General features: G+C 36.7%; 1 protein-coding gene and 1 non-coding gene across 6 annotated transcripts in view; both read right to left on the reverse strand.

Annotated features, from left to right (window-relative positions):
- lrrc45 (leucine rich repeat containing 45) overlaps positions 1 to 19,594 on the reverse strand; it is a 98,638-nt gene that overhangs the window by 51,689 nt on the left and 27,355 nt on the right. For all 5 annotated transcript variants that reach the window (XM_088000603.1, XM_088000601.1, XM_088000606.1 and 2 more), the window contains 6 exons: positions 14,639 to 14,697; positions 13,628 to 13,705; positions 11,763 to 11,898; positions 10,134 to 10,211; positions 8,048 to 8,159; positions 1,266 to 1,336 (listed from right to left, as the gene is read on the reverse strand). In XM_088000603.1, the coding sequence (XP_087856729.1) occupies positions 1,266 to 1,336; positions 8,048 to 8,159; positions 10,134 to 10,211; positions 11,763 to 11,898; positions 13,628 to 13,705; positions 14,639 to 14,697 (534 nt within the window). The remainder of the gene's footprint in view (positions 1 to 1,265; positions 1,337 to 8,047; positions 8,160 to 10,133; positions 10,212 to 11,762; positions 11,899 to 13,627; positions 13,706 to 14,638; positions 14,698 to 19,594) is intronic.
- LOC122562371 (small nucleolar RNA SNORA17) lies at positions 14,970 to 15,070 on the reverse strand. The gene has a single exon (XR_006315289.1). It is a non-coding gene; the product is annotated as a small nucleolar RNA SNORA17 (small nucleolar RNA).

The following is a 19,594-nucleotide window of genomic DNA, read 5'->3' on the forward strand; positions in this document are numbered from 1 at the left end:
CCCTTGACATCAAGGCTGAATTCAACTGAGTGTAGTATCAAGGAGCCCCAGCAAAACTGAAATCAATGGGAATCAGGAGGCAATGCTCCATTAGTTGGACTCATATCTGGCATAGAGGAAGACGGTTGTGATTGTTGGAGGTCAGTCATCTCAGCTCCAGGTCATGTCTATACGGTTTCTTCAGAGTAGTGTCATCTTCAGATGCTTCATTAATAACCTTCCCTCCCATCATAAGGTGAGATGTAGGAATATTCGCCAATGATTGCACAATGTTCAGCACCATATGTGATTCCTCAGATACTGAAGCAGACAATGTTCAAATGGAAGAAGACCTGGATAATATCCTGGCTTCAGCTGGCAAGTGGGAAGCAATATTCACACCACACAAATGCCAGGCAACAATCATCTCCAATAAAAGCCTCACCGCCAACATTTAATAGTGTTACAATAAAGATGATCAGCCTTTCCTGAAGAAGGGCTCATGCCTGAAACGTCGATTCACCTGCTCCTTGGATGCTGCCTGACCTGCTGCGCTTTCCTAGCAACACATTTTCAGCTTACAATAAAGATCAGCCAAGATCCTTAGACAGCATCTTCCAAACCCATGACCCCTCCCTATAGAAGGGCAAGGGAAGCAAATACCTGTGAACCCTACGAATTGCAAGATCCCGTCCAAGCCACTAATCATCCTGACTTGGAAATATATCATCTTTCCATCATTTCGCTGGGTCAAAATGCTGGACTTAGTCCCCCAAGGGTATTGTGGGTCAACCTGCAGCACATGGATTACAGTGATTCAAGAAGGCAGCTCACCCCCACCTTCATAAGGGCAGTTAGGGATGGTCAACAAATGCTGGCCAGCCAGCAATGCCCACGTCCCATGAGGGAATAGAAATGCTAAATGCCATTACAAAGTCAAATCTGAATGTTTCCAGCATTGTATTTCGAATTTTCTCCTGGCCTCCATCTTATTTTTGATATAGTCTAATATTATCTTGTACACAGCAGAAGCCCCATAATCTACTTTCTCAAATCTAGCATTTAATTTTCTTGTTAATTGCTAATGTTGCAGCAGTATTTGACAGTGTAGAACATCATTGTATAATACAGAAACTGATGTATTTGAACTTTTTAATCAGGCAGTAGAAAGAAAATGTTGGTTGCATCTACTGTATTAGAAAAATCGTGCTGGAAATGTTGGGGTTTAATACAATTCATCAAGGTCTCCTAAGCACCATTAAACAGAAAAACAGAATTCAGGTTACCTCCTTCTTTCTTAATGCTTCTGAATCATCCAGTATTTGCTTAAATCTCTTCTTCTCAAGTTCAAGACGCTCTGACAGTTCAAGGAAAGGAAAAGGTAATAATTAACTTGAAATACATGATAAAGATTTCAGTCTGTACAAATAAGCATATTTTAACAAAATTTAAGTCTGTGCATTGAAAATGTCTAATTTTGTTAGTCATTGCATTTCATGTCATTGGCCTTCAATAAGGATTTCACATAGATTTCAATGGATTTGAGGTTAAACTGCTCATAAGAAACCTATTTGCCATTCTTTCACTAAACTATATTTAATATATTTCAACTCGTTCTTCATCTTCAGCCAGCTTTGCTGCATTGCCATTTCTGGTTGAGATTTAATTTACCCTCACCATAAAACTACAAATGAACGAACAATTGCATGCACAAGCAAATTGCCAGAACAGCTATTGACCAACTACATTATTGATAAATACTGTACTGAATCTGTTAAATTTTAAGAATGTGAATATTTAAAGATTTTAATGAACATGTTTGAACAGGTAGTCACAACATAAAATTGTAAATTGAGAAAAACCACTGGGAATTAGCTAGAAAAGCACTCAAAGCATCTGGCTACATGGCAGATTATAGTGATTATTTTTCCATTCAAAATGCACTTTGAGGTGCATTATACAAAACCTACATGGCATACTAATATGAGTCGTGAAGAAGGGTTACTTCTGAAATGACCTCCTGATGTTGCCTGGCTTGCTGTGTTCTCCCAGCCCCCTGCTTGTGTATATTAATACTGATAAATTGTTCTTTACTGAATGCACTCTGAAGTTAGAATATATTAACTAGTCAGCTAATAGTCACAGAATCATCCAGCACAGAAATAGACCTTTCAGTCCAACTAGTCCATGCCATCCAGTTTCCGAAACTAAACTAGTCCCACATGCCTGCATTTGGCTCATATCTTTCTGAACCTTTTCTACAGGTTGTTCTGCTTTAACGTGCGTTTCATTAATGCGAATTTGCTATAACACGATTGATGAATTGGGGATACTATTTCAAAAGCATAAACATTTAAAGTATGTTTTGTTCATAACACAATTCCAGCCCATTTGTTTAAATGGTGCTGCTAATTTTACACAACTTTCTTATAACACAAGGTTGCACGAAAACTGAACTATCATGTTGTACTAGAACCAATTATATTTATGTACCTATCCAAATGTCTTTTAAATGTTCGAACTGTACCTGCATTGACCACTTCCTCTGGCAGTTCACTCCACATGCGGACCCAACCATCAACTCCATTTCCAGCAACATCCTGGTCAATCTTATCTGAAGCCTCTCCCATTTATTTTGTATCCCTCCTAGAGACTGGCGACATAACCATACACTGTACTCCAAAAGTTGCGTCACCAACATTCTGTACAACCTTAATCTGACATCACAACTTCAATACTCAATGGTCTGAACAATGATGGCAAGCGTTAGGACAATAATGATTCCTGTAAATTCTTCAAGAACGTATCCAGATGAAAACGTTCTTAATAATCATTCCTTATTGGTTTTGTCAAAGGCTTCAATATCTCATCATTATTTCTCCTTAAACAAATTCAAGTACTTTTGCATTTTCAGCATTGAGAACATTTTGAATCATTCGTTCAATGAAAGAGAACAGTATACTCTTGGTTTCAGAGATAAAGTCACTGAGCAGCCATTTGTTTCACCTCTGAACTCCCAACTCCATAATATTTTCAAATTTCGAAGAAGATTTCTGCGAACTTAGAATTTGTGCGAGAGTGTTTTTGAATCCAGATGATTCAAATTCTCCTGTAATCAGCAGCATATTTAGTCTAGTCTTTTATTGTGGCTAACTGGCACATTCTAAGATGGTGGTGAGTAAGGCTTCTCTGCTAAGCCCTTCTGCTCCATCTGTTTATTTTTTTTTAAGTTTGCTTACAGTGAGGAAACAGGCCCTTCGGCCCAACAAGTCCACACTGACCCACCGAAGCGAAACCCCTACATTTACCCCCTTCACCTAACACTACAGGCAATTTAGCATGGCCAATTCACCTGACCTGCACATCTTTGGACTGTGGGAGGAAACCGGAGCACCCGGAGGAAACCCACGCAGACACGGGGAGAACGTGCAAACTCCACATAGTCAGTCGCCTGAGGCGGGAATTGAACCCAGGTCTCTGGCGCTGTGAGGCAGCAGTGCTAACCACTGTGCCACGTTTTATTTTCTTTTTGTATTTTTTTTCTCCTTTATTCTTACTTCCCACCCTTGAGCCTCAAGTCAAGTCATCATGGACTCCCAGCCTTGAGATGACAGCAGAGCGGACTCCCAGCCTCAGCAAAATCTTCCAGCCTCGAGATGAAGCCTGGCATGGTCTGGAGGCTAAGTGCTAGTGCAGTCTGGTTGGAAGGATTGTTATTCTGAACTTTCTTTATTTTTCTAATTTATTCCTATGATTTTGTACTTTTATACCCAAGATGGCATGAAGGTCTGTAATGCTGTACTTCTTTTTTCTTTATTTTTCTAAATTTTTTTCCTAAGAATTTGTACTTAGGTAACTTTATACCTAAAATGGTGCCATAAGTGGTGACTGGTAGACTTTTCACTGTCCTTGTGCAGTGCATGTGATAATAAAGCTAATTCTAATAGAATTATACTGCAATAATTTGTCTACCTTGCTTTTTATCCTACTTTCTTTCCTCTTGTCTAAATGTTTCATTTACCAATAACCTTTCCAAATGGCAATAATTCCAAAACGACCAAATTTGTAATACCTAAGAACCTGAGAGTTGGATAGGAATCATCCGCATATAGCCACCATCTTAGAAACAGGTTTGGTTTCAACTCATTGACCTAATGCTCCCCAGACTCTTAGAACTCATTCTGACTCCCATCTGAATCACAACTTGATATTGTTACATCCATAGGGGAAAGTGAGGACAGCAGATGCTGGAGATCAAAGTCAAAAAGTGTGTTGCTGGAAAAGCACAACAGGTCAGGCAGCATCTGAGGCAGCAAATCGAAATTTCCAGCATACATTCCTGATGAAGGGCTTATGCTCAAAACGTTGATTCTCCTGATCCTTGGATGCTGTCTGACCTGCTGTGTTTTTCCAGTGCCACACTTTTTGACTTGTTACATCCATAGTCTGAACTGAATTCTGATGTACACACTTTACTCATTTCTCACATCTTCATATTAGCATGAGACTCTCACCTCCAAACTACCAATCCCTGACCTATCCAATTCCTAATCTGGGATCAGTATAATTGTAAATCTTGGAATTGGCCAGTGGCATCTATTTGGATGCTTCTTTCCAGACCCTCAATCCTGCAAGTGAATTTGTGGAGATACACATTGATAAGAGTGTTCCACTGAAGCCTACTGGATCGCAAATAATTCACATGTCTTGGCATTCCAATCCTTTACATTTAGGCAATTCAGTTCTACTTAAAATTATTTTTTATTCACTGCTTCATCTGGTTTGAGTAGTTACTGATTAACATGCTGTTCTTCTAGGGAAAGAGTTTTGGGGAGTTTTGAAAGGGACCATCCTCATTACTGTGAAAACTGTTATGCAGTCACTTCAATCTTGTCAAGCTCATTAATTTAACTGAGGTTTTCTTCTGGTGCTTCAGGCTACTTAATCATAAGTTTTTTTCCCAAACATACTCAACACTGTTAATCAATTCTGAAGCATCATATTTAATCAAGGAAATAAAGTCAATCTACTGTTTTACTTGCAATAACTTTTAACATAATTTTGTATCACTTTTCATCAACTAAAATTGTGACCATTAATGAAGTAAAACTACACTTCACTGTGCTAGGTATAACCTGTGGCACAGTGTTCATTAACAATCCAGCTGGGTTCATTTAAAATTATTACTCTGAGACACAGTTGCTTCATCATTAGGAGCCAAGTATGAATTCAAATTAGACTGTCCATATTTGTTCACTGTTGGTTTTAAAAGGGTGTTATATTAAATAAATATTGCAGAGTCTCAACAGTTCTGTAACAGTTCAAAAGCCACTATTTACTATTTGGTAATTTCAAAGTAAAGAATGCTCTGTATCTAATCATGCCATATCTTTGAATGGGGGACTTGGCGGCGGCTAATGGCTTCTAGGCTTCTTTCCCTAGAAGAACAGCATGTTAATCAGTAACTATTCATAAACTGAAACAATCCCAGACTAAGAATCTACTAAGATGATAGTTATCAGTCAAATGACTGTTAGGAAGTAATACATGGCATAATAAATGTTAGAGAATGGGAAAGGAATTTTAAAATCATCCCCTGATATGCTGATCCAAGTAGCTTTACACCATTGTTTCCTGCATTTTTAATCCAGGAAATCCAATAGCATGGATACCATCATTAAGACTGCTATATATCCGTTGTTAGGTTGTTCAGCAATTGGACAAGTAGACCTTAGAAGTAGAAATTAGTAAACTTGAATAAGTGTTGCTGTCATTTATATCATATTCTTTCAGTTTTAATCTAATCTACTCTTCTTGTTACTGGACTACTCAGGTATGAAAATTAGATTTTCTTTCATTGTTATTTTATGGCTACACCATATAAATATTTTTTTTTAAATCAGAACATATAAAATTACTGCAGAATCTGAATGAAGAAAATATAGTTGTCTGAAATACAGTGCATCATTTATACATATTTTTGTTTTGCACATTGAATAATATTTTCCAATAATTCACAGACTCTTGGAGCAAGGTAGAGGACTGAATTGTGTCCATAATATGCTTGCTTTACTTGTGAACATGGGCAGTCTTATCTACATTTAAAAATGATTTTATGTAATGACTCTCAGTTTAAATTCTGAAAGTATACCAATCTATCAAAGCTGAGATGGTTTTATTCGTTGACCTATTATTTACAAGCTACTTGATGTCAGTCATTTCGCTGGACTTCTGTGTCACATCTTTCTTGTGAAAAACACGCAGGAGGAGAGTATGTATATATATCTGATAAGTTGTTGGGCAACAGTTTAGGAAATGATTTGGATCAAAATTCCTACAGGATTGACACATTTAAACTCAATTTAGAATAAAAATTGAGCATTGCATACTGCTGGTATTCATTCTTTCACAAATTAGTTTTTAAAATGGGGACAAATTTAAAAAAAGATCATTAAATGCAAGATATTAAAGTGCATCGCAAGATATTAAAGTGCATCCCAAGAATAGCAATTATTTCATGCGCAGATGCTGAACAGACTGATATTCATATGTCGAATCAGGCAGCAAAAGAATTCCAGAGATTTACAAGGGTTTTATTGTAAACCCATAGTTTAACACAAACACCAGTTTTCACCTCCCTCTTTTTTTTCCCTTTCCAACCAAAGGCAAGTTTTTTTTTTAAACGTAAATAATCGACCACTACATCACTCACTCTTTCAAAAAATCCAGTTCTGGTTATTTTAATAAACCCGTTTAGATATATATTGACACAGCTCTGGTATAGGTGGGACTTCTGGCTCAGAGCTAGGGGCATAGCCATTGCATCACAAGAACTTCATTAAGACCAAGTTCTTTTTTTGTCACATACCTGTTTGATGAATTAAACAAAAGTTACAAACACTGCACACCTGGGCACTGCTACAAGAACAGGGACCGAGAAAGAGAGAGGGCAGAATGGAACTGGAAGGTGGAAATAATGCCAACCAGCCCCACAGTGTTCACCTCTCACTAAAAGCATAAAGGCTATTGGTGAATAACATATGCTCCTGAAGGACACCCGGACAAGAACACAGTCACAAAAGAGGAAGGCAGTTAGGAAGAACTAAGTTCTTCTGTTAAAAGTTAAACTGCCACCCAGTCAGCCATGCAACATAACTAAAGGGATAGAATTCAAGTCCGACCTGTTCCAGAGATGTGTAATAAAAACTCTGAACAGATCAGTCAGAAAATGAACAAGTGAATTGGAATTATTTCCCCTTCCAGTTCCATTTTGATTGAGCCATTCCCTCCTGGCTCTGAGAGAGAGTCATTACCACTGCATGAGGAGATATTTCTCATCAAACTGCTCACAGTTATTATTATATACCTCTGGAAAAAGAGGGACTTGAACACAGACCACATGGCTTAGAGGTAGGGACACTGCCACTCTACCACACTAAAATATCAGCATCACTTGTTCTCTAACGCTGAAGTGATTGACCCTCTTGTGATGTAGTAGTAGGGTCCCTACCTCTGAACCAGGAGGCCTGTGTACAAGTCCTATCTGATCCAGTTGTGTATAATAATACTTATGAACAGGTTGATTAGAAAACAATGACCCTGAAAGGAACTTGCATTTCTCACACTGACAGAGGATATGACTGTTACTAATATCAGAGAAGGTCTTTGAATGTTTCATATTAAGTTTAAAGCACATTTAGATCACAGAAAATATTAAATTATATCAGATCAGTAATTGGTAAGATTAGAGAACAAATAGCTGTCTGTATTATTTTAAATTCAGTTATGAAAGTTTCCTTTTACAAATTAAAAGAAAGAGGAAAACATTGCTGGAAGCTTTAAGCTAGGTGCTGAGATAGATCTGTGCTTCACTGGATTCACTGAATTATTGATAGGCCCCAAAGGAATTTTCAATCTATGCCTATTTTTATCTTGTACCATGAAGAAGTTTTCTTATACATTTGCCTTACAAACTTGAAAACACAATATAAATTGTATACAATCTCTTTTATAATGACACTCAGAACTTCTCTAATTATTTAATCTCACAAAATTCAAGTTAGATTACCCTCAGTCTGGACTATTCTTTGCTTCATCTCAGCAGTCACATTGGCCAATTCTTGTTTCAGGTGGCAAATCTGATCATGCTGGACTTTACATCTTCGCTCTAGTTCATCGATCTGTTTGACAAAGATACAAAATAAGCATCTACTCTAAATTCAGGGAATTGGTGGAATGACATTGTAGGTGAAGACTATGCACCATCATTGCTCTGCTACATTGTGTAGAAGAAGGTTATAGTCCAACAGATTTATTTGGAAGCACTAGCTAGTACTTCCAAATAAACATGTTGGACCATAACCTGGTGTTGTGTGATTTTTTTTAAACTTTGTCTACCCCAGTCCAACACCAGCATCTCCATATCTTGTTTAGAAGAATTAGTTTTGATAAGTATAAATTAGATGACTGAAGCAAAATAATAATTTAGTTTTACATACAGACAATTGGTGTATTTTTCTTCGTCAAAGATCTTTGTATACAATGCAATTGCTTTTGGAAAGTTTTATATCTTTAGTATGAAGTCACAATAAACAATATTTAGGAAATGCCAATCTCAAAAGATTAAAAGAAGTTCCAAATCAATGAAGTTAAGGTAAAGCATTGACTTTTTGTTTATGGCATTTCAGATTACAGGGTGATAATGAAGGAAAAAAGTGAAAGAGATCCTGTGGATTACAGAAATGTAACTTATGGGGATAATTAGCATGTCCCAAAAGTTTCAAAATTAGCTTGTTAGATTAAATTCAATTAAAAAAGCACGAAATCAAGACAGAAAGCAAAAGTATCCAGCAACTCATGGATACATATGTAAGAGACAAAATTCAGATAACACATATTGTTGTCTTTCCCTATCAACCATATACAGACATTACCAAGTAGTTTAAAACACCTGGAGTTGTTTTTAAAACAGAGGAGACTGGAGGGGGCAGGTAATGATTGAGAATTATAAAATTATGAGGGGCATAGATAGGGTAGACAAGAAGGAACTTTTCTGTATGGTGGAGAGATCAATGACCGGGGCATAGATTTAAGGCAAGATATTTAGAGGAGTTGAAAGGAAATTTTATTTCATCCTGAAGGTGGGAATTTGGAATTCACTGTCTGTAATTGTGGTAGTGGCAAAAACCCTCATGTCATTTTAAAACTTAGACACGAACATGCAATGCCAAGGCATACAAGGCTATGGGATAAGGGCTGGAAAATCGTTAGGTGCTTGTTTTTGACTGGCACAGAATCAGAGGACATAAGGGTCTTTTTCTGTGTTGGGGACTTCTGTGACTCTATAACTTGAAAACCTAATAGAAAACAAATAGAGATACAAAACATATAATTACTTCCACATTGGCCATTTGTTCCAAATTAATATTTTGGTGTACTCACCAAGCAAACAAACAATCCTAAATCACATTTTTCCAGTTCTGATCCCATGTTGTTTCATCATCTATTCCATCACCCACCTGAATCTAAATTGGGAAAAGTAACTACAGCTTGCAGTATCAATAACTAGCTCAAAATGTATTTGATTCCTTAGATACTCTGGGACACTTTCCAAAATCCACACTTTCCCTTTTGCAGTTAAAAATCACACTACACCAGGTTATAGTCCAACAGGTTTAGGTGGGAAGCACTAACTTTCGGAACACTCCACCTTCATCAGGTGGTTGTCCAAATCATGATTCCCTTTTGAACATTGCAGTACAAGTTTGAGGGCCAGGAAAAGGTTTTATCTGAGTAAACATACATGTAATTTACGTAATAAAGTGCAAGCTTCAAAAATTCTAGATCCAATATAATTTAATGCAACCAAATATTTCAGTTGGAGGTATTTTAAAAATTTATTTGTTGATGACAACGTGACCATTGCCAGCATTTACCGCTTGTGGTGGTAGTGGTGAGAAAAGTGTTTATGGTTTTATATATTCCACAAGTTTTGCACAGTAACAGTTGCTAATATGTCTCAATTACGAAAACAGTATTTTGATTTGCCTACAAGAACATCCTAGCCAAACAGATCTATTTCATAACACAACCAATATGCAAACTTAATTAATTTCTAATACCTGTAGACAATCTGATGGAGAAATGATATCTACCTTGTTTGTGAGTTCCATGTTTTTTCCATTTGCTGCATTTAACTCCCTAGTCAACTTTACCTCTCGACTACATGCTTCCTGATGGGGAAAACAAATATCTTTATAGTATAAGTTTTTGGTTAGGATGAAAGGCCAAGAATTAATTATGCCACTTTCTGATACAATTTTTGAGAGATTAGTAGTGGTTCCTTTAAAAAACACAGATTAGGCTTTTTAATGTTCAGTACACACTCAATACACACCGTGTACATCAAAAATGCCTTGGACCTGTTCAGTAAATTTAATGTACTCTGTAGCATGAAACAGACAGGTGTTCCAGCTGCATATTTTCAGTAGTCGGTTCTGCTATAACACGACTGTTACGTTCTTGTGCAATCTCGTGCTATACAAAAATCGCGCAATAGCAGCACCATTTAAACAAATGGTACTGGAATTGCATTATTACCAATACACATTTTAAAAGTCTGCACTTTAGAAACAGCGTCCCCAATTTATCAATCGTATGACAGTGAATTTGTGTTAATGAAACGCACGTTATAGCACTTGAAAATGTCATCTGTAGCAGCAGCTGCAGGAACCACTGCCTGCATCACAATCTTTGGGATGTTTCTGCCCGCTAGAAACCTTCAAATTTGCTCCCTCCAAATGATTTGAATTTACAGTTGTGCCAATTAATAGTGATCCAATGCATAAAAATGTTCAATTAAAAGCACAAAATGAATCTAACGTACTGTTCAGGTGGAAAAGTTATAGTAAGCGATGCAGTGTCCATAATCTGATTTGAAATGCAAGCATTTAATTGATACACATACCATGTGCCAATATGACAATTTTTCCATTGCGTTCTGTCTAAAGTTTTTGAACAATAAAAAACTATGCTCTCAAACATAGGCTTATTTTGTGTTAGAAGCAGAGCACAGGAGGAGGCAATTCAGGCTATCATGCCAGTTTGATCCTATGAAAGTGCTATCCAATTAATTCAACTTGTCTGTTCTTTCACTATTTCCCTTAGAATGTTTCCTTTTCAATTACGTTTTTTTTCCAACTGTTTCAATACATTCGGGCACACCTCTGTCGCCATTACATCCCAAAGAGGGCTTTAAATCTACACCTTCTAGCCCAGAGGTAGGGACACTACCACTGCAGAGCAAAACTCTGAGTCAGTGTTTAAGTACAAAGGTGGAATGCTGCATTAAACATTTCACTGAAAGACAAATGTGGAATTGGAACTCATCCATTTTAAGAATTAGTAGATAATAATGGCTGGTGGCCAATTGATCCATTTGAATATTCACACTTCAAAACCTGCAAGTTATTTCATACAAAAAATTATATCGTATTGTTTAAAGTTTTACAGGACAATTAAACTAATTTCAATTTTTTTTTTCTAATAAACTAATTCAGAGATGTTATTACACACCTCTAGAGCAGGTGGGACCTGAGCCCAGGCCTCCTGGCTCAGAGGTAGGGAGACTATCATTGCACCACAAAACTCCTGCCAATGAAGCCAATTGCTCATCTTATTCCATGCATATCACCTGCTGGCCAATTACCTGAAGATAACCACATCCCCAGCGGCTCCAAACTTAAAATTTCTCTCTAAATGTTTTCTATAGGCACCATTATTACCTCTTGCTCACTCTTAAGCTCCTTTGAATGTCTCTCTTTTAATGCAATTTTTTCCAATTTTGTCTTCTCTAGAAGCTCTTTCAGGTTATTTGACTTTTGTTCGGATAATGTTAAAGCAGCATCTGTCATTTGCACTCTAAAACAGAATAAAATGGAAAATCTGGTTAAGACAGTAATAAAACAGAACGCGACAAATTGATTTATACTGGTTAAGCAACTAGAGATACAAAGCAAATTAAAGAAATTTGCACTGTAACACTTAAACATTACACACTTTAAAACTGTAACAGAAATGTGTACAATGAATGGAATCCAATTAACAATAGAAAGTCTTCTAGCTGCAATAACAACATCTCAATTTCACTGCACTTATATTGGAGCAAACCAAACTTTCCAGAAGAATCCTAGGATATGTAGGAAGAACACATTTTGGGTGCTATGCTTTGTCATATGTATATGAAAAAAACGAGTATAGAATACAACAACAAAACTGATCACACGCTCAAAAGAATAAACTGTGAAGAAAGATTTAAACATTTAACAAATTGTAAAGCTGAAGTAAATGGGATAGATGAAGAAAAGGGGCTTTCAAGTGTAAAATCATATACACAGTGTAGCTTTTGAATAGAAGACACAAATAGAAATTAGTGAAAAAAGTCCTTTATGCTCAAATAATAAGTGAGACTGAAGCATAACAATTAAGTAATGCAAAATAAATTTTGCAGTGATAAAAATAATAAATGTAAAGAATGACATTTGATGGTCAGAATGGACTTTACTCATTCCAAAGATTTTCTCAAAAGTCCAATCCACTACAGAAGCAAAGGCACAAGCTAGTTATATTTGGAGAGAAAAAGCAAAATTTTGTATTCAAGTAGATGGCTTACAAAGCCATGAAATCACACTGGCAAAATTATACATCCTGGTTCATTTACTGGAGAAAATAATTAGTCTAACCAAATTTCTGACAAATAACTAGGGAGTTATTTTTAATTTCTCAGCATGAATCACTCCAGAAGACAAACAACCTATGAGAGGAAGGATGTTGTTAACCAGAAGGGGTACAAATAATCATTAATGTCACTGGGACTGGAGGGTTTGAGATATAAGAAGAGACTGGATAGGCTTGGGCTTTTTTCCCCTGGAGCGGCAGAGGAATAGGGGTGACCTTAAAGAGGTTTATAAAATAATGAAGGGTAAACACAGGGTGATTAGCCAATGTCATTTTCCAAGAGTAGAAGAGTCAAAACTAGGGGGCATAGGTTTAAGATGAGAGGGTAAAGATTTAAAAAGGACGGAGGGGCAACTTTTTTCACACAGAGGATGGTCTGTTTATTGAATGAACTGTCAGGGTAAGTGGCAGAGGCAGTTATAATTACAACATTTAAGAGACATTTGGACAGGTACATGAACAGGAAAGATCTGTTTCCATACTGTGTGATTATGACACTACAATTCTATAAATCAGGAATAGTAGAAGTTTTGCACTTCAAGTTATACAAAGCATGTTAAACATTAATCTTAAACAGGAGAACCATTGCAGTGATTCAATACAAATGGCCTGTTGTCAAAATAGACTGCAAAAGGAACAAAAAATCTAACTGAAAAGCTGCAGTCTTTCCAAGGTCACACTGAGTCAAAATAGAGATATTCTGCAGTCACCTAATCTATTCTTAGTCTTTCCAGTGTAGAAGTGAACAGAATATGAACAATGAATATAAGATAACTGCAAATGCTTCTGTCCAATGTCAACTGGATTGACACAAACTTATGTTGCATACTTCAAGCAAATTTGGAAAACATGTCTGCAAGTGGACTGCAGTATATTCAAACACTAGAGCACTTATCGACAAAAGAAATCTTACTTTGCTCGTAAAGAATTGATGATAGAACTCTTCTCAGCTAGTGCTTCCTGTAGCTGTCCAACTTGCATTGCAGCAGTCCTAAAGTGAAAAGGTTATTAAAATTACATTAAAAGTCATCAACCAAATATCAGCAGCAGATAGCAATTTCTCTTTAGAGGTGGCCAAATTATTGTAAATTTGTTGAAAGACAGGAATTAAAATTTTACTAAAATTGGACACAGAATGGCTGTTATTGACTTAGTTTAAAAGGCAAGACCAATTTACTCCTGCATTGTAAGTCAATTTCCTCCAATGAAAAGCACAAGCAATAAAATAAACTTTTCTTTAATTATCATATGTGGGTATTGGCAATGCATTAAGTTAGTCTACCTTTAGTTTTATTACATGATGAAAATCTTTTATTTAAAAACACACAGTGAGTAGTTAAGATCTGCAAGGCACTGCCTGAGACTATGACTGAGACAGATCCAACTTCAAAAGAGAGTATGATAAGCACCTGAAGAGAAAAAAAATTGCAGGGTTATGGAAAGGATAGGGAAGTGGAACAATATGATCCGAGGACGGAAAGATCTGGCGCTGAATGGCCAGTGCTGTAACTATTCCATGAATGACTCTCCTTCTTAAACTCTCCCCTGTCCTGAGGAGTTGAGATCCTCAGGATTAAATAACCAACAGTCGTTTGTCTCCAATGAGTGTGCAGCTCGATGGTCCAGTAAGACAACGTTGATTTTACCTTTACTATTGTTCTGAATACAGATTAGCAGTCAGCTGAAAAAGAACTGCAACCTGCCCCATCTCCCTACCCCCACCACCCCAACCAAGTTCCTTCAAAAATCAGATATTTTTGACCATTTAAGAAAGTACAAAGCCATTTTGTTTTCAGTTTTTCATTTTTCCCTCTTGTGCACAGAATGCTGACTAAGATCTATACAAGAATAGGAGAGTGAAGTTAAAGCCTAATTTGAGTAAATCCTATGAAGTAACATCACACATAGAAAAGAGTTCACTGACCTACAGCTTCGTGTCAATTCCTCTTTTTGTTGATCAATTACGCCCATCATATTCAGGAACTACAAATGAATTAGAGATAGAATTGAGCAGCAATTACAATGCTAAAGAAGTAGTTACTCAGAAAATGCTCAAGTTCATGAAAAACTGAAATGTTATAAAATCTTGAAGTTTACAAATATCAATACTTCAATGAATAAATATTGATTGCAGCTTTAAAAATATTTTCACCTATGCAGTAATGGAAAATACAGGGCCTATTAGTAAATTTCAAAAAGAAATTTGAAAACAATAGGATATGAAATAATGTGAGCTTGTATTTCCATCAAATATTGATATTAGTCCATAAATATTATCAGAGCTCAAAAGGTTAAACTCTAAAATAAGGCATGGGCTTTTTTCTTGCTTTCCACTAGCTACGTGGGAAGAGAAAAAAAGCAGCCTGCAAATATGGAATAAAGGCACATACAAAAAGTCTAAATCTTTACATGAGGAACTACAGAAGCCCTACGAAACAACAGGCCTTTACTTTCAGAAACCATTTAACAACGTTCCAAAGGAAAGGTCTGAAAGTGAAGACATTCACAGTGGAAAGACTGATGACCTTTGTAAAAGGACAGACACTTGACAGCAGTTTATGCTGTAATAGGAGCAACAATTGAAAGGGAAAGTGAAGGGATAGATTTTGAATTCAGAAGCTCAAAGGAAAGTGCTCCAGTTCCAAAATGTAGCAAAGATGGTGGCAAGAAATGGTTGCAGAATCTGAGAAGGCACATTCAAAATGACAAGGTAGAAAAATTATACTTTGTTGCATATTAATGCTGTATTTGAGAGTGTAATAGTATCCCCATGAATAAATGGGTGGCAAGTATTCTATGAAAATGGTTCAAATAACTACAGACAAATCTCATAGGTTGTGGAAGACAAGATTTTCAATCATCAATAACTTGTATTCATACAGCCTTTGTTCACAGTGTTGTCAAACAATGTTGATCATCAAGCCACATAAGATATTAGGTTAGAAAAACTTGCATCTTTGGCAAAGTTTAAAAGGGTGTCTTTCAAGATCAGAAGTCAAGAGAGAAAATTCCATTGGTTGTGGCCTAGCCAGCTGATGGCACAGTTGTGAGTTGTGGTGTAATTAAAATCAGTGATTGGAAAAAGGCCAGAATTAGAGATCCATGGACATATTGGAGGGTTGGATAGCTGCATGAGATTTTTGGTGGGTGGGCAGAGGCAGGCTCATGTAGACTGTGCTCAACTATATAGCCAGAACAGTAAAGTACGAACATGAAACATAAACAAACTGCATCTTGAAAACTTTGCCAGACATTAGTCATGGAAATATGAAACAATGTTAATATACATTCAGCAGCTGAAAGATATGCCATGAGTTTGAAAATCAGAGGAGCAAATATGTAAGATTGAAGAAACTGAGAAAATAATTAAATTGTTAGAATAGAAAATAGCAAGATAAAACAGTTAGTAAACAATGTAGAGAAAGTAGCACAGAATATAATTTCAAAATAAACCATCTTGATACAACAGAGAAACAAGGGTCCAATTTAGAGAAACGAATACTTAAACTTGAGGTTAAGAAATTATTCTCAATCTTTCTAAAGAATTTGAACAGACTTCTCCGTATGGCTGTTGAGCAGATACTAGATGTGGAGAAAGTGAGGACTGCAGATGCTGGAGATCAGAGCTGAAAATGTGTTGCTGGAAAAGCGCAGCAGATCGGCAGCATCCAAGGAACAGGAGAATCGACGTTTCGGGCATCTTCAAGAAGGGCTTATGCCCGAAACGTCAATTCTCCTGTTCCTTGGATGCTGCCTGACCTGCTGCACTTTTCCAGCAACACATTTTCAGATACTGGATGTGTACAAGAAACATTCACTTTAACAAGCAGAGACTGTCGTTCTGGATGTTGAGCCAAGATATGATGAATAAGGCCAATCAATCTATTTTGTGATTTCTATTGCCATTACATAATCTGCACATTATCAGCACTTGCAAAATAAAATTGTAAAGTGCAACTTATGAAATTGAGCCACCAATAAATTCAAACCATGCAATCCATTAATTAGTTTCATTTATGGGTCATATCAAAGGCTGTTCCTGATTATCAATGGAAACAAGAATTAAAATTATCCAAAGACAGCAATTTCCAGTTCTTGCAGAGTACAATTAATAAATTAAATTGTAGTTTCTAAACTATCCAAAAATTCTACAAACAAACCCATTTCTTTTCCTTGAACAGTTATTATTCAGTTCCAGATGTACTCTTAATGATCCCATCAGGAAACCCAGAGCTCATTTTTCATGATCAATTCAATTTCTCAATAATTGATCATGTATAGTAGGTTGACCCTGAAATTTGAAAATCCAGATCCTAGAAACTGAATATTGCACAAATTAACATCCAAAAAACACAGTTTGTTTAAGGTGTGAACCAGATATGCTCAAAAGCTAAAAGAGAAAATGTTGGAAAATCTCAGCAGGTCTGGCAGCATCTGTAAGGAGAGAAAAGAGTCTAACTGACAAAGCTAAAAAAAGGGGAGAAATAAGGAGTAATTTATACGAGGCTGAGAGAAGGCAGAAGCAAAGGTAGCAATAAATAGGTGATAATGACAGTGCATAGAGAGATAGGGAGATTAGGAGCTGTGAATGACCAAGGCTGAAGCCAGTGCTATGTGACAAAATATGTGGGAGATGGGGGGAGGGGGAGGGGTGAAGCAGAGGCAAAATGGAAAACCCCCATGGTCAAGGATTGGACACAGGTAGTAATTATGTATCAACTAACAGTCATTGAAATCAAATGTCCAGGGTTGTGTAAACTAGGTGGATTAGACATGGGAAATGCAGGGTATGGGGATGGGAAGGTTCTGGGCGGGATGCTCTTCGGGGAGTCAGTGCAGAAACATTACAAAAAGTTTGTTCACAGTCCCAAAAGAAAGAAAAATATTGTCCAATCTTCATTCTACCAACTACTTAAATGGTACATATACAACAAAATGCAGGGTACATGTATAACAAAAAAAAATCTTGCCACCCCAGCAAGGTTCAGAGGTAATCGCACTGATATGCTAATAGCAGAGGGTTTGAGTTTAAAAAAGGGAACTTTTGATACTTAGTTAGAATTATAATCATTACTCACACACAACCACAAATAATTAGTATGTACTTGACATGAGATAATTATAGTCAAATATGCACTGGTGTTGTGCAGATTGGAGTCACAGGATGTAATTTCAATCAGAGCACAATTTACAGTCCAATCAATAAGTTTTACAATTCTTTCAAATTGCACAATAGAGTTTTTAATAGGGTTTTAATTCCAAATGCCCTTTATGCAAGTAACTTGAAAGAAGATTTTAATTTACAACAATTCAGGTTTGTTCATATTTACGGGATGCAGATTTTAAAATTAAAATGTTCAGACCAGGAGAAGGTTCAAATTAAAACACAAGACATGCTTTTCCTATGATATACAAAATCATGGACAAGAGGGGTATCTGTACCTGTGATTTGAAACTGCTTTTTCTCCACAACCTGCAGATTCCTCCTTTATGATTTGATATTAAATACCACTTCAAAAATTATTATATATAGGTTCACCAACCATTCAGGCAATACATTCTAAATCATAACACTAAACATTTTGGATTTTTCTGATCATTTAAAATTGGTATATTTTGGTTAGCAGTCTGCATGGGTTTCTGCCAGGTGCTCTGGTTTTCCTCCCACAATCCAAAGATGTGCAGGTTCGATAGATTGGCCATGCTAAATTGCCCCATTAGGTTCAAGGTTGTGTAAACTAGGTGGATTAGACATGGTAAATGCAGGGTACAGGGATGGGAATGTTCTGGGTGGGATGCTCTTCAGGGGGGGTCAGTGCAGACTTAATGGGTTAAATGCCCCCTATGTGCACCATAGGGATTACTTTAGATTACTTACGGTGTGGAAACAGGCCCTTCGACCCAACAAGTCCACACCGACCCGCCGAAGCGCAACACATCCAGTCGCATTCCCCTATATTTACCCCTTCACCTAACACTAGGGGCAATTTAGCGTGGCCAATTCACCTAACCTTCACGTTTTTGGATTGTGGGAGAAAACCGGAGCACCCGGAGGAAACCCACGCAGACACGGGGAGAATGTGCAAACTCCACACAAAGAGTCGCCTGAGGCAGGAATTGAACCCTGGTCTCTGGCACTGTGAGGCAGCAATACTAACCACTGTGCCACTATGCCGCCCATAAATAGTAGCTCAGTCATGATGCTGGTAGATTCTCTGAATCTATCTGCCAGTAGAAATAAACAGTTCCTTCATATTCATCAAAATCAGTTAGAATCTTGAACATTTATTCGATACACATATCTTTTGTTTATTCCTCTCTCTTCCACAGTAGGGAATTTCCTTTTGTAAGTCAGAAAGAGTTCATCATTTAAACATAATAGATTATTCATATCACTTACAGTCATTATTATTCTCATATTACAATTCCTTTTGCGTATTCCCAGAAGCAAATTCTTGTCCATTTGGAGTTTAAATGGCTAACATCGAGTAATATAATTTGTCAAGTTTTGAACAGAATGCCCTAGATGTAATTTATTCATTGGAAGTAATAAACTCTCTAATGTCTTCCTAGTCTCCAAATAATTGAAGAATAATCAGTCAGTCAGTTTGGGTCAATTAGGCCAAATTCTGTGACTTAAATTTGATAAAAGAAAAGAATTATAGTATCAAAGTTGAATCATCAAAAAATACGAATAGTTTACATCATTAAAGCTTATAAAATGTCAGTTCATAAAGTACAAAGTATATTATCAACTAACCAGTTAACACTGAACTCATTCTATTGTCTGCAGCATAAAATTTGAGAATTTGAGTAAAAGGTAAAGTCACTACAGTTCCACTAGGCCATAGGGCTGCTCTCTCATTAAAGAGAACTGGTG

Source organism: Chiloscyllium plagiosum, unplaced genomic scaffold (assembly GCF_037043375.1).
Source record: "Chiloscyllium plagiosum isolate Xiang-an unplaced genomic scaffold, Cpla_swu_hap1 HiC_scaffold_25, whole genome shotgun sequence".
Taxonomy (NCBI): Eukaryota; Metazoa; Chordata; class Chondrichthyes; order Orectolobiformes; family Hemiscylliidae; genus Chiloscyllium; species Chiloscyllium plagiosum.